The sequence below is a fragment of the Podarcis gaigeae genome (genome assembly GCF_964106915.1).
Source record: "Podarcis gaigeae genome assembly, chromosome: 13".
NCBI classification, from domain to species: Eukaryota; Metazoa; Chordata; class Lepidosauria; order Squamata; family Lacertidae; genus Podarcis; species Podarcis gaigeae.
In genome coordinates, this window is record NC_139689.1 from 45,847,928 (window position 1) to 45,862,789 (window position 14,862).

Here is a 14,862-nt window from a genome sequence, read left to right on the forward strand (position 1 = left end):
TTGTTACTGGAACAGAGCGGGAAGCCGAAAGCACCAGCCTGAAGATGACGAGTGAGACCTCGTCGAAACGTCGCCTAGACACCCCAACTTTTACACGGGAAGACACCCGAGGACACCAAAACCTGCATTCCTGTACCCGTGAAAATCTACGAAAGCATATATATATATATATATATATATATATATATATATATATATATATAGTTGTTGTTTAGTCGTGTCCAACTCTTCGTGACCCCATGGACCAGAACACGCCAGGCACTCCTGTCTTCCACTGCCTCCCGCAGTTTGGTCAAACTCATGCTGGTAGCTTCGAGAACACTGTCCAACCATCTTGTCCTTTGTCGTCCCCTTCTCCTTGTGCCCTCCATCTTTCCCAACATCAGGGTCTTTTCCAGGGAGTCTTCTCTTCTCAGGAGGTGGCCAAAGTATTGGAGCCTCAGCTTCAGGATCTGTCCTTCCAGTGAGCACTCAGGGCTGATTATATATATATATATATATATATATATATATATATATGGCCTTAAATTTTTTGATTCCATGTGTTTGCAGGCCCAAAGCACTCCTTGACCCAGATCTCTCAGTCGATGCTGGACCTCTGTGACCAAAAATTAAAAGAGGCAAGTCAGGGTGTGGAGGGAGGGAGGCAGGGATTGCTTGTGGCTTTGCAACCAACGCAGGACTGCTCACAGTGAAAGCCACTTTCCAGAGGGAGACATTTCCGGTTCTACCTGGAAATGACAAGGAGTGAGCTGTGGTCCTTTCTAGTGTACAGCTGATTTTTTTAGGGGGGGGGTGTTATAAAGGAGTATGCTGTGAATCTGTGCTCATTTCTGTATTTTTGTGCCTTTTCAGAAGGAAGATAAACTGGCTCGTTTGGAAAAGGCAATTAACCCCCTGCTGGATGATGACGACCAAGTGGCCTTCTCCTTCATTCTGGACAACATTGTCACCCAGAAGATGATGGCTGTTCCTGATGTGGGTCTGCCCCTGGCATATTGTGGTGGTTCCCTTCTGTGGTTTCTAGCCAGTGGCATTCAGATGCATTGGTGCCTCCAGCTCTGGAAGGCAGAGCATAGCCATCCTGGCTAGCAGCAGTGGCGTAGCGTGGGGGGTGCAGGGGGTGGGGGCAGCTGCACCGGGCACAACATCCGGGGGTTAGGGTTAGATGGCGCAAATCCACGGGTTAGGGGGCACAAATTATTTGCCTTGCCCCGGGTGCTGACAACCCACGCTACGCCACTGGCTAGCAGCCATCAATAGCCCTCTCCCCTATGAGTTTGTCTAATTCTTTTTAAAGGCCTGGTGGCCATCTCTGTCTCCTGTGAGAGCACGTTCCAACTACAGTGGTGCCCCGCAAGACGAATGCCTCGCAAGACGAAAGAGTTTTCCGTTTTGGAGGTGCTTCGCAAAACGAATTTCCTATGGGCTTGCTTCGCAAGACGAAAATGTCTTGCGAGTTCCTGCGGTTTCCCCCCCTTCCCCCCCTTTTCTAAGCCGCTAATAGCGCTAATAGCGCTAATCCGCTAAGCCGTCAATGGGCTTGCTTCGCAAGACGAAAAAACCGCTAGACGAAGAAACTCGCAGAACGGATTCTTTTCGTCTTGCGAGGCACCACTGTACATGCTTCCTGTAGAAGTACTTTCATGCAATGGTGTTTTCATGCGCTCTGCTTTCCGCTGTGGTGTCCCGTTGTGCCAGAAACGGTTTAGTCCTGCCGGCCACTTGACCCAGGAAGCTGTCTGTGGACAAACGCCGGCTCCCTCGGCCTGAAAGTGAGATGAGCGCCGCAACCCCAGAGTCACCTTTGACTGGACTTAACCATCCCAGGGTCCTTTACCTTTTGCCTTTTCTTCTACCATTCATCTTCACTCAATGCCCTAGAGCTATGAGAGAGGGAGAAAGCCCCTTTTCTATCCACATTTCTACACACTGTGCAAAATGTTATTTCAGGCTTCCTCAAGCTCAGCCCTCCAGATGTTTTGAGACTACAGTTCCCATCATCCCTGACCACTGGTCCTTCTAGGTAGGGATCATGAGTGTTGTAGGCCAAAAACAGCTGGAAGGCCAAGGTTGAGGAAGCCTGTTTTATTTCCTTTTATATATATATATATATATATATATATATATATATATATATATTTCTATCATGCTACCTCTTCCTTGCCTTTCCTCTAGGCCAAAAAGTCTGGAGTATTCTTATCCCTGTATTTACTTGGGTTTGGTTAAAAGGGTGTTAGCAGACTGCCAGCAAACCACCACAGGATTTGGGATTTGGTGGCAGGTGCAGAAAATGGAACGATTCTTTTAGGTTCAGCTTGGTATTTTGCAAAAGCCTTCCAGTGTCTCCTGAAGATGCATGAAGCCCACAGCTTGTGCCTATTTAATTTCTGTGCATTTGACTTTTATGCGCTTGGCAATTAAAAAACAACAACCCATAAACTAAAAGGGGGTGGGCATTCAGGAAAAAAGGCTTGTGTAGCCCTACTCACCATTGCATCCCGTGTGTTCTGACTGTATGTGATTTTGGCTTCGGGGGTGATTCCTGTAACACAGATCCTGCGTTAATTGCGGGCTTCCTGAACTGGATGTAGTTCACTCTGCAAGAGCGGCTTGCTCATCATCTCTCTTGCCCTCTTGTCGCTTGCAGTCTTGGCCTTTCCACCATCCTGTAAACAAGAAATTCGTGCCAGATTATTACAAAGTTATTGTCAGCCCAATGGACCTAGAGACAATCCGGAAGGTGCGTACTATGCTTTTATGTTGGCAGCTTCTCAAAACTGCCTTTTGTAAACCACTTAGAGGTTCTCTTACGACTGAGCACCACCAGATAAGTTTTGTCGAATAAGGTAAACAAACCCTTAGCAGCGAAGCAAAGGCCCCAGCTGGCTGCCTGGCTGTATTTTAAATCTTAGATGAGAAACTCAGTATGGAAATATATGGGCTGAGGGCGAAGTACAGTGGTACCTTGGTTCTCCAACTTAATCCATTCCGGAAGTCCGTTCCAAAACCAAAGCGTTCCAAAACCAAGGCGCGCTTTCCCATAGAAAGTAATGCAAAATGGATTAATCCGTTCCAGGCTTTTAAAAGCAACCCCTAAAACAGCAACTTAACATGAATTTTACTATTTAATGGGACCATTAATCCATAAAATGAAAGCAATTAACAATGCACTGCAGTCACACAATCAGTCACTCAGTAGCTGAACTGGGTTCCACACAGCCACAAAAACAAAAAAAAAGAGCCACAAAAACGCAAAATCTATAACAAAAACAGACAGACCCCAGCGTAACACTCAAAATGGAAGTGTGGTACTCAGATTGGAAGCGTAACACTCACAACGGAGCACATTCTGCTTCCGAAAAAGTTTGCAAACCGGAACACTTCTGGGTTTGCAGTGTTTGGGTTCCAGGTTGTTTGAGTACCAAGGTACCACTGTAATTCTGTTTCCTTAACCTCAGCCACCAGCTGCTGATTTGGGGGCCAAAAAAGTCATGAGGAGAAATAAATAAGCCGGAGACATCTGCTGCCTTTGGATAACTCTGGCTTGGGTCCTGTTGAGCGGGGGTGGGGGTGTGTGATGGGAAGCAGCAGCTTCACATTTGAAAGGAACCCCCAGAATGCTGAGATCCTACAACGGGTCGTGAGGAAGGAAGTGGGCCCTAGTTGGTCCGGAGGAGTAAAAGACATTTTGCAAGACTTCACACGGACTCCTTAAAGTGCTACACTCCTGCCTTGCCTCCTCTCTGTTCATTCTAGAATATTTCCAAACACATATACCAGAACCGAGAAGTCTTTCTGGATGACGTGAACCTGATCCTTGCCAACAGCATCAGATACAACGGTGAGCGACCCCTTTAGCTCTGTGCCGCACATGTAGCCCGTTGACGCATGTTTGTCGAGAGTTTTCAGGGCGAGAGTTGAGCCTGACACCACATCTGCTCATGAAGACATGAATAAGTCTCTTTTCCTAAAACGTGGCTGGCTCCCTTGATGAATGTTGCTTCTTCCTTCTGGGCGCTTTCCTGTTACGCTTCTTTCGCTCCTGGGGCCCAATCCTATTCTGTGAGTAGGCACAAACAGGACAGAGGAGGGATAACTTATTCCAAAGCCTCGGGGCTCTAATCTGTCTTCAATGTATTTTTCCGTCCTCCAAGATCCCATCAATTTTGGTGACGGTAGCAAAAGCTGGGGAGGCGGAAAGCTCTAACTCCCTTCACTCAGCCCAGTGATTGGTACCGTATTTTTCGCCCTATAGGGCGCACTGGCCCATAGGGCACACCTCGTTTTTGGGGGGGAGGGGGAAATGAATAAAAAAAAATTATTACCCCCCCAGCCACGGGGCTGGGGCGGGGGAAGCCCGAGCTTCCGCTGACCCCAGCCCCCAGAACAGGCTGCTATCCGCAAGCCTTGCGAGCCCACGGGAACTCCCACCGGGCTTGCAAGGCTTGTGGATAGCTTCCTGAAGCCTGGAGAGCAAGAGGGGTCGGTACGCACCGACCCCTCTTACTCTCCAGGCTTCAGCGAAAGCCTGCATTCGCCCCATAGGACGCACACACATTTCCCCTTCATTTTTGGAGGGGAAAAAGTGCGTCCTATAGGGCGAAAAATACGGTAATTTGATGTATGGGAAGAGGGGAGATAACCCCTTCCATCCAGCTGTTGGCAGCAGCTGCATGCCTGGTGTGTGTGCAAGAGTGTGCAAAAGACCACATCCACTACAGGCAAACCATCCCTGGAAGATTAGCAAGAAAACCAAGAAACCCTAGCTGCCCCTGGAAGAGGGGACTGGTTTTACTTAAATCCCAAGGGCTATTTAAGCATGCTGTGGGGCAGGGCAGATTCAGGAGTCCTACGGGGCCAGAGCTCAAGGAAATTTTGTAAATGTTGGCTGGCTGGCTGGCTGGCTGAGACAAGCAGCTTTCCAGGAAAAGAGTCCTTGAAAGATATCACTCTCAGTTGCCACAGTTGCACACTGGCAAAGCTTTGGAAAGCTCTGGGTGAGTACAGTGGTACCTGTGGATGCGGACGGGATCCGTTCTGGAGCCCCATTTGCATCCTGAAGCGAACGCAACCCGCGTCTGCACGGGTCACGATTCGCTGCGTCTGCGCATGTGCGTGATGTCATTTTGAGTGTCAGCGAAACCCAGAAGCAACGCGTTCTGTTACTTCCGGGTTGTTGCAGAGCACAACCCGAAAACGCTCAACCTGAAGCGACTTTAACCCGAGGTATGACTGTATCTCAAAAGCAGCACTTACCTGGATCTCTGCTTCCTTGAAATGAAGAGGGCCACATGGAACTACAGTGGTGCCTCGCAAGACGAAAAGAATCCGTTCCGCGAGTCTCTTCGTCTTGTGGTTTTTTTGTCTTGTGAAGCACGGCTGTTAGCGGCTTAGCGCTATTAGCGGCTTAGTGGGCTTAGTGGATCAGCTGATAAGCGGCTTAGCGGATCAGCTGATAAGCGGTTTAGCGGATCAGCTGATAAGCAGCTTAGTGGCTTGGGAAAAAGGGGGGGGAAGGGAAAAAACCCCGCAGGAACTCGCAAGACATTTTCGTCTTGCGAAGCAAGCCCATAGGAAATTCGTTTTGCGAAGCACCTCCAAAACGGAAAACCCTTTCGTCTAGCGGGTTTCCGTCTTGCGAGGCATTCGTCTTGCGGGGCACCTCTGTAGTGGCTTTCTCCTGAGCTCAGGTATCAGCGGGTCAGCACTAAGGAGATGTGGTTTGTTACTTTGTTTTCCCCCATTTCAGGGCCTGACAGCCAATACACCAAAACAGCTCAGGAGATTGTGAACATCTGCTACCAGACGCTGGCAGAGGTAAGTGGCCCAGCAAGCTGAGCCTGCCAAGGACCGCTTTGAATTCTCGACAGCCTCTGCAAATGCTTCTCTCTCTCTGTTCGCTCCTTCAGTATGATGAGCACCTGACCCAGCTCGAGAGGGATATCTGCACTGCCAAAGAAGCAGCCTTAGAGGAGGCAGATCTGGAAAGCCTTGACCCGATGACCCCTGGGCCTTACACTCCCCAGGTGAGGCTCCCCACCAAAGCTTTTTCCCAGGACCCCCATCTGTTCTCAAATGCTATGGCCCTAGCATGGGGTGGGGCTGCAGCAGAAGATTGCACACGCTTGTGGAAAGGGTTTGTTTTATTAGATTTCTGAGCCACAGGGTTGGCCTAGTAGCACCGGGAGGCATCTGGCTGGGAAGGAGCCTTTGGGAGAGACTGTTGTTCAGGTAGACCAGTTCTCTCCAGCATCTTAGACCAACAGACAGTGCATTGCAAGTTGAGTCAATTGCCCCATCCTCCTTTTGTCCTCTCTATTCTGCCCTCTTTTCCTCCTGACAAGGGTTGCTGCTGTCTCTTTCCTTCTACTGAACTCCATATAAGCTTTTTGTATCTGGAGTCAGATAGCATACAATCCCACAATACCCGCTTCCATAGCAGTAGGCTCCTATTTCATCCCCTGCCTGACGTTTGGACACTTCCCCTGTGCGTGTTGCATATTGGAATCTGTTACCCGTTTCCCTATTGCTTCTGGGGTTTTGCCCGTGAGAAAGGGACGAAATCTCCAGCCAGTTATTAGAGAGAGAACCACAGTCAGTAAAGGAGGGCAGGAGCCATTACCAAACGGCTAAGAAATTCTGATTTCTTCTTTTCACACGTACTCCAGCCGCCAGATCTGTATGACACCAACACTTCTCTCAGCATGTCCCACGATGCATCGGTCTACCAAGATGAGAGCATTCTGTCTGCTTTGGATATTCCCACAACCACCCCTGAGAAGCAGGGAATACAGGTCAGAAAAGTCTGGAAGCAAAGAGGGCAAAATATATATATTGGGAAAGGCAGGGGAGAGAGGGCTTATAGCTTTCCCTGTGGCAGAAGCCGCACGAAAATTATGCAACAGGGCATGCGGTATCAAGATGGGTATAATTTGGCATCATAGTTAATTCCTGGTCGAAGAAATGGGGACAGAGCTGTGGGAGGAGGCTTTGTTGTAAAGATTTTCAATAAAAACCAGAATAGCTGGGACTTGTGGAGGAGGAAGCCCATTAGCTCCAAGATGCCTTGGGAAAGGGTTTGATATTCTTATTTTATGAATGGACACAGAGAGTGGATAAAATAAAAGCCAATGGTTCACATGGCGTAGAAGGGCCACTGTTTAGCCCTTATCCTTTTCAAGCGGAAACTGTGTCAAAGCAGTTCATAAAGCCAACAGCCCTTCTGGGCTGAGCACCAATATGCTACAGCAATACCAGGTGGCTAGTCCTCCTCTAGTTTTAGTGGAGCGTAAGAACTCGGCATGCCACAAATCTGCAGGAGGATTTATATTGTGGAGGTTCCTATCGCACGATGCCTGTATTGTAGGCAAATAGGGGAAGAGGGATTTATTGGAGATAAGGGATAGGACACATGCTCTGGGCGATTTAACTCGGGATAAATACGTTTTGTGCAGGTTTTTTAATTCGTTGGGCCTAAATGCGTGATTTGTAGCAGGAGGGAAAAGAAAAGGGCAAGGGGCTGTGTAAACACAAAATCATACGTTGCAGAAAAGTTCAGGGCTGTGACAGAACTGTCTTCACCCATTTACCGGAGGATGCGCCGGCATGGCAGAAGCGGGGTATCAAGTTAGCAGCTGTGGGTTTTGAACCCCGGTTCCCCTGCGAAATGTGTTTCTGCCGTTGCAGGAAGGTAGCTCTCTGCTCTTGGGGAGAGAGAGGGCAGTGGAGGAAAGGAAATGCTCTCCGCCAGCATCTTAAGAGGCCCTTTGCGCTTGTAGGCTTTTGTGACTTGGCTTGATACCCTGGAGGTGCGAAGCCGTGGGGGAAGCGTAGGAAGGCATTTCAGAATCAAGAGCTTAGGGAAGTGCCGCAAGTCCCGGGCGGGTCTTTCCCCTCGGCTGCGGCCTGCTCCCGAGTGCCTGTTCCCTTCCTCAACCGTGTTGTCTCTGTTCCCCACTCAGATGCGGCAGGGCCGAGGTAGGCTGGGCGAGGAAGACTCTGACGTAGATATTGAAGGGTTTGATGAGGATGAGGATGGGAAACCTAAGACTCCAGCCCCAGTGAGTATCTTTGATCCCATCCCTAGTTTGTGGGTTGAACTTCAGAAGCTGCGGCAGCTCAGGGCCCCTTCTGAGGGACGTCGGTAGCAGTGGTTGGAAACACAAACCAGGGCCCATTGTTGTTCTTTAGAAAGAGACGGCCTTGCCGGTGAGGGACGTCCGCGGCTCTCTCCCGTCTCTCTCTCTCTCTCTCTCTTTTAACCACCGGCTGTTCTGCCCTGACAGGAAGTGGAAGATGGCGATGGAGACCTGGCCGACGAGGAAGAAGGCTCGGCGCAGCAGCCTCAGGCCAGCGTCCTTTATGAGGACTTGCTCATGTCAGACGGAGAGGATGACGACGGCAGCGATGAGGAAGGCGACAACCCTTTCATGTGTAAGTTGTCCCTCTTTACACAGCAGGGTGAAGTCAGGTGATGGGTCCATCTCTATATAAAGGTAAAGGGACCCCTGACCATTAGGTCCAGTCGTGGCCGACTCTGGGTTTGCGGCGCTCATCTTTATTGGCCGAGGAAGCCGGCTTACAGTTTCCGGGTCATGTGGCCAGCATGACTAAGCCGTGTCTGGCGAACCAGAGCAGTGCACGGAAACGCCGTTTACCTTCCCGCCGGAGTGGTACCTATTTATCTACTTGCACTTTGACGTGCTTTCGAACTGCTAGGTTGGCAGGAGCAGGGACCGAGCAACGGGATCTCACCCTGTTGCAGGGATTCAAACCGCCGACCTTCTGATCGGCAAGCCCAAGAGGCTCTGTGGTTTAACCCACAGTGCCACCCGCATCCCTATCTCTCTATATATCCTGAGCCTACTTGCTGTGCTGGTGGGGGGCTTCTTTTTGGGGGAGAGCAGAAAGGAGGAAAGGGATAATGCTCCCTGAAAATTGTCCTCGCTACATGACAACTAGGTTTGGGGGGGAGTAGAAAAGGGGGCCAACAGTTATGCAGTGGGGGCTGGGGAAGAGCTCAGAGGAAAGGTGACTGAAATGACTTGTGGAGGGATGGAAACGCGCCCCCCCCCAAAAAAACCTTTCAGCTTTGTCTCTGCCTGTTGCTAATACAGTGGCATCTCGGTTTTCAAACTTGGTCTGTTCTTAAACTGAAACCGTTATTAAACCGAGGCTCGCTTTCCCTAATGAGGCCTCCCCTCACCGGTGCCCTTCCACCATTTGGCTTCCATTCGTAAACCGAGGTAAAGTTTGCAAACCCGGACACTTCTTCCGGTTTTGCGGAGTTCATTGGAGAATAGTTCGGTGTTGCGAATAGTTCGTAAACAGGGCTGTTCTTAAACGGAGGTACCACTGTATCTGCTTCCCCACCACTTTCCTGCATGGGAATATAGCCTTTGTCATCGTCTTATTATTAAATTTGTATACCACCCTATAACCACATGTCTTGGGGCAACTCACAATATAAAAACGCAAAATACACAAAAAAACAAAACCCTCCCCAATAACCCTCCCCTCCCTGACACATTTTAAAAGGGCTTTGGATTTCAATCTGCCAAAGGCCTGGCTAAAGATGAACGTTTTTGCCAGGCACCTAAATAATAATAAAGCCGTTTCCTTCCCCTGCCGAGGAGCTTGCATTTTGGGAAAGCCTTAGGATGCAAATGACATAATGTGGCAAAAAGTTAGTATGCTCAAAGATTCATGCTGGCATGTGGACTCTAAAAGACTGGCTACGAGTGAGTGTGGCTTCCAGGCTGGGGGAGAAAAACCTTCGTCACTCCCGGTTTACCATATGACACTAACTCTGCCAGTGGTCGACTTTAGGGCTGGGCAATGTCTGGTTTTCGACATTGTGATATATCACTAGCTAAACATCGCAATGTATCATGATATCTGAAATAAGGATGGAACTATGTAGAGGCAAATGGAGTCACGTCCCAGCAACTGCTTCTACTTAACGTATTGTTACAACTGTTACTTTATAGTATTTTTTTTAATTGGCACATTTCCTCTAAAATATGGAGAGAGGCTGTTTTGGGGAAGACAACAATGTAAACACCGGAAAGTAAAAATGGAAACACTGACAGTGGTACCTTGGTTTACAAACTTAACCGTTCCGGAAGTCCGTTCTTAAACCAAAGTGTTCTTAAACCAAGGCATGCTTTCCCATAGCAGTGAGGGACTCAATTTACAAATGGAACACACTCAAGAGGAAGCGGAAAACGTTTTGCTTCCAAGGCAAAGTTCACAAACCAAAACACCTACTTCTGGGTTTGTAGCGTTCTTAATCCAAGTTGTTCATACACTAAGCTGTTCTTAAACCAAGGTGCTGTATTTTCTTCTGCCAGTGGAGCTGGGTGGCAGGGAAGAAAAAGGAAGAAGACACAGACACTTGCATGCACACACACACAGAAGGGGGGATGGAAGGAAAGCTGCTTCACGGTTTCCCCCACAGCGTGATTCTTTTACATAGCGTGAACACATATTGTGACTTGTGATATGTTGCCATGTCAAATCTTAGGAAACCAGTACCACGATGTGGACTTTGAACCAGTTTGGGGTGATATATTGATGCCTCATCGCCCAGCCCTAGTTGCCTTGTTTTGCTGCAGAGTGTTTTTGAACTGCGGCTTAGCCAGAATGCTAAACTACTGAGAAATTCAGGAAATCAGGTTTGGGTAACTGCAATGGGGCTACCCTTTCTCTGCCCAGCTATTCAGCTCAGTGAAAGCGGGAGCGATTCCGACGTGGAGTCCAGTGCCGTGAGACCCAAGCAGCCTCACGTTCTTCAGGAGAACACACGAATGGGCATGGATAACGAAGAGAGCTTGATGTCCTACGAGGGAGCTGGAGGAGAGACATCACATGCCCTGGAAGACAGCAATGCCAGGTATCCTTAGACAAGCGTGCTGTTGGAGGCAGTAAGCAAGTGCTTTGCTCTCATGGATGCAGGGTGCCAGTGCCCAGTTCAAACGACTCTTGTGCAAATGCTTACAAGGCCTGGGTCTCTCTGCTCTTTACTGCTCCTCTGTTGACTAACTCATTGCACTTCCGTGCCCTCCATCCAACCAAGTCCTCTGGGCCGGCTGCTCAGACAAGAAAATGCTGAATGCAATTCACAGTTAAAACTCTAAAATCCAGGCAGGGGTTGGGGAGGGAAATCCAGCATAGCGGGAGGAAGCCCAGCAAAAACCCCAACCAGAACCATCAGAAAACACAGCAGCTAAAACAATGAGAGCAATTCCTCTTTTTCAATTGCTGTGATGCCGGAAGCAGATAAGCAACATCACCAAATGCTATCAGAACAATCCTTTAGTAGTAACTCTGGGGTGCCATTCCATGGCTTCTTTCGTAGATGTGATTCATAGGCGTAGTTATGGGCAGGATCACAGCCTTGCCTTTTAAAATGTATTTGGAATAGTTATTAAATGTATGTAAAATTACGAAGCGTGGAGCATTAAATCTATGCATTGCTGTTTCAGCTGCCTTTGAAAAGTTTGTTCTGTCTCTAAAAGGCTTTTTAAAGCAGAGTTCAGTCTCTGGGCTTTTGCCTGGAACACATACATAACCACTTCTAGAACAGCAAACCAAATGTTGCAGTCTTGAGTGCTAGTTATGGCGGTATTGCTTGCAACAGAGCAGTGTTTCCCAAACTCAGGTCTCCAGCTGTTTTTGGACTACAGTTCCCATCATCCCTGCTAGCTAGGGACAATGGGAGTTGTAGTCCAACAGCAGCTGGAGACCAAAGTTTGGGAAACCCTGCACCAGAGGAGATGGCCACCAGCTTAGATTCTTTACAAAAAACAGAAGAAGTCTATGTTCTCCTGCCAGAGGCAGTTTGTTTCTGGATACCTGTTCAGAATTATAGGTGGGGAGGGGGCTATTGTTCTCAAGCCCCACTTGTGGGCTTCTCATGGGCATCTGTTGACCTCTGAAAACAGAATGCTGCATTAGACACTCTTGGCCTGATCCTGCAGCACTCCTGACGCTAAAAACCTGCAGAAAAGCACCAAGTAAACGCTGACCTGCCACTCTTTCGTGTTTCCCTTCACCGCATGGTTTCTCTTCTGTATAGCACGCGGCATGCACGATCAATAACAAAAGCATCACCGTGAAATTTCTCTTTCTCCAGTTACGGTAGCTACGAGGAACCAGACCCCAAATCCAACACCCGAGATACTAGCTTCAGCAGCATTGGGGGTTATGAGGTCTCGGAAGAGGAGGAGGAAGAAGAGGAGGACCAGAGGCGTGGCCCTAGTGTGTTAAGTCAGGTTCATCTGTCGGAGGATGAGGAAGATAGTGAAGACTTCCATTCCATCGCAGGAGACAGTGACCTGGATTCAGATGAATGAGTCCTTTCCTGGGGGATGGATAAATTTGCACCCTGGACTCAAATGTAAAGATTTTTTGTTTGCATCCAAATGTGTCCTCCTGCTAAACTGGAGACAACTGTTTTGGTCCTTTTTTTATATAATTTGTTATTGTGTATAAAGGGGTGTGTGTACATATATAATAAAAAAATTACTAGCAACTGAGTGAGGGCTGTTCTTTGTTCACACAAGCACTTATGACAAAAGTCTCCTTTTGCCAGCAAATGTTGTATATTTGCTGATAAGTGTTTTTCCCCCAGCCAGAACTCAGTTCTGACAGCTCTCAGGTGGGTGCCATTGCCATTCTAAAAGAACAAAGGGAAGTGTTCATATTCAGTTCAGACACCCTTTCCCCCCTAGAAAAATAGCACTGGAGATAGTTTGTCTTAATTTGTTCATTCCTGGCATTTTTGAAGAAAAACGTTGTAAGCTTTGGAGTTTAAAATGGCTGACTTGCACAACCCTTTTGTCACACATAAAAAGGTAAAGGTAAAGGGACCACTGACCATTAGGTCCAGTCATGACCGACTCTGGGGTTGTGGCGCTCATCTCACTCTATAGGCCGAGGGAGCCGGCGTTTGTCTGCAGACAGCTTCCGGGTCATGTGGCCTGCATGACTTAAGCCGCTTCTGGCGAACCAGGAGCAGTGCACAGAAACGCCGTTTACCTTCCTGCCGGAGCGGTCCCTATTTATCTACTTGGACTTTGACGTGCTTTCGAACTGCCAGGTTGGCAGGAGCAGGGACCGAGCAACGGGAGCTCAGCCCGTCACAGGGATTTGAACCGCCGACCTTCTGATCAGCAAGTCCTAGACTCTGTGGTTTAACCCACAGCGCCACCCACGTCCCACATTTGTCAGACATGCTTTACCCCAAAATACCTTTTTGCTTCCAAGCAAGGATGTTATTGCTCACAGGCTTTGTTGATACCTTAGCCGCATATATAGTTGAATAACTTCATTTCTGTAAAGGGTGGCCTGGATGGGGGGTCACCTCTCCTCTTCCCCTGCTCCAACCTTCCAAGTGCTCATCTGGTTGGAATGAGCCGATGAAATGTTAAAACAGCACCTGCTTGGATGATGGGGAGAGGGGCTGTGCATATATGCGGTTTTATGTGGCTGGGATATAGCTGCACAAACAAAGGTTAAACGTTCATAAAAATTGCACCCACTGCTGTTGCCCTCTTGATTTAAGGAAGCAGGGTTAATTCAGGGTGAAAAAAGGACACAGGACTAGTTAATGAGGAATAGGTTGTCTCTAAGATGATGGGATTTTAAAAGATGGAACGAAAATAACCATCCCTGTTGCTTTGGAGGATACCAGAGATGTGCTGTTTTCTTCTCCATTCAGCAGAAATCTAACGTCATTAATTTCAACTTGTAGCTGAATATTAAACATTTCTATTGCAGTGACCCCAGGGTCAGTGCTTGGCCTGACCTGCAGAGCAGGTGAAACATCAGGTGGAATTGCGGGAACAGGGACCTAACATTCATGGGAGCAAAAGAGGAGAGCGCTTTTCAGAAATCATCTTTACTGTCTACATGACATACAAGTAAAGGCAAACATTGCTTCAACCATTTCCATGCCTTTAAAGGAGGCATGAATTTCTGGGCATCTTAATTCTCATTTTAAACTGACAGCCTTTATCCCCATTCCTTGAACACTCTTAAATAGTGTTTCGTTTTCAGAAAAATCATCCTTGAACTTTACAAGCACCTCTTACCTGTTGGAGATGGTGACCATCACCATTTGAAGCCAGAGATGGGGAAATTTTTTGGCTCCATGGTCCAGATCCCTATCAGGATCTGGCTTGTGGGCCAAATTTAAAAGGTGGGCAATCACTTGAGTTTGCAAATGGCGTCAGGGGATGTGGTGCTTTGAAGTCCTGAAATTGGGGCTTCAAAGCACCAGTGGGCAGTGAGGCACTGCAGAAAGCAAGGTCCTCACCCCAGTTTCAACAGTGAAACCTGTTGTAGTCAAATAAACCTTATGAGAGATTTTGATGAGGTGGTGTTGGGGCTAGGATTAAGAACTATACCTAAATAAAATGAACCTGAGATGTAAAAGGTGTGTGGTGTGTGTGTGTGTGTGTGTGTGTGTGTGTGTGTGTGTATACACACATTCAGCTAGTTTCCTCTTCTTGGTTTAATGTGTTATACTTTCAGAACTGGAAGGGGAAAACAATTATAAAGAAGAAATGGAATAAACCCTCTCCCCATCCCTATACTTTCATATTAAAGCTTTCAACAACACAGATATCGCTGCAACCGTAGACAATGCATAGCTTTTGGGGGTTTTTTAAACCTGCATTTAAACGCTACCGGAAAGAGTATTGCACACTAAATTCATAACGCATTAAATGCCGCTTCAGGATAAGTACTGAAAATTGCTAATTATTTTTTGTAGAGTACAACAAAATTTCAGTTCCATTTCTTCCCTAGTGCTTTGCTAAGAGATCTTGTGCCCATCATTCATTATTCCGAACA

The 14,862-nt window shown here is 47.9% G+C and overlaps 1 protein-coding gene and 2 long non-coding RNA genes across 11 annotated transcripts in view; 2 read left to right on the forward strand and 1 right to left on the reverse strand.

Annotated features, from left to right (window-relative positions):
• The window catches only part of LOC310829905 (transcription initiation factor TFIID subunit 1), a 50,042-nt gene extending 37,500 nt beyond the window's left edge, over positions 1–12,542 (forward strand). For 4 of the 8 annotated variants that reach the window (XM_083708924.1, XM_083708926.1, XM_083708925.1 and 1 more), the window contains exons 30-40: positions 553–620; positions 856–978; positions 2,651–2,743; positions 3,760–3,844; positions 5,753–5,820; positions 5,913–6,029; positions 6,672–6,797; positions 7,965–8,063; positions 8,289–8,436; positions 10,720–10,897; positions 12,140–12,542. In XM_083708924.1, the coding sequence (XP_083565050.1) occupies positions 553–620; positions 856–978; positions 2,651–2,743; positions 3,760–3,844; positions 5,753–5,820; positions 5,913–6,029; positions 6,672–6,797; positions 7,965–8,063; positions 8,289–8,436; positions 10,720–10,897; positions 12,140–12,359 (1,325 nt within the window). In that variant the 3' untranslated portion in view covers positions 12,360–12,542. The remainder of the gene's footprint in view (positions 1–552; positions 621–855; positions 979–2,650; positions 2,744–3,759; positions 3,845–5,752; positions 5,821–5,912; positions 6,030–6,671; positions 6,798–7,964; positions 8,064–8,288; positions 8,437–10,719; positions 10,898–12,139) is intronic. The other 4 variants (XM_083708928.1, XM_083708930.1, XM_083708929.1 and 1 more) reach the window with 1 other exon arrangement.
• Positions 1–14,862, reverse strand: part of LOC310830292 — a 313,780-nt gene that overhangs the window by 47,839 nt on the left and 251,079 nt on the right. The window lies entirely within an intron of this gene.
• LOC310830313 lies at positions 13,551–14,781 on the forward strand. Of its 2 annotated transcripts, none has more exons than XR_014557573.1 (2): positions 13,551–14,450; positions 14,503–14,781. It is a non-coding gene; the product is annotated as an uncharacterized lncRNA (long non-coding RNA). The 2 variants fall into 2 exon arrangements; XR_014557574.1 differs by having other exon boundaries at positions 13,551–14,445.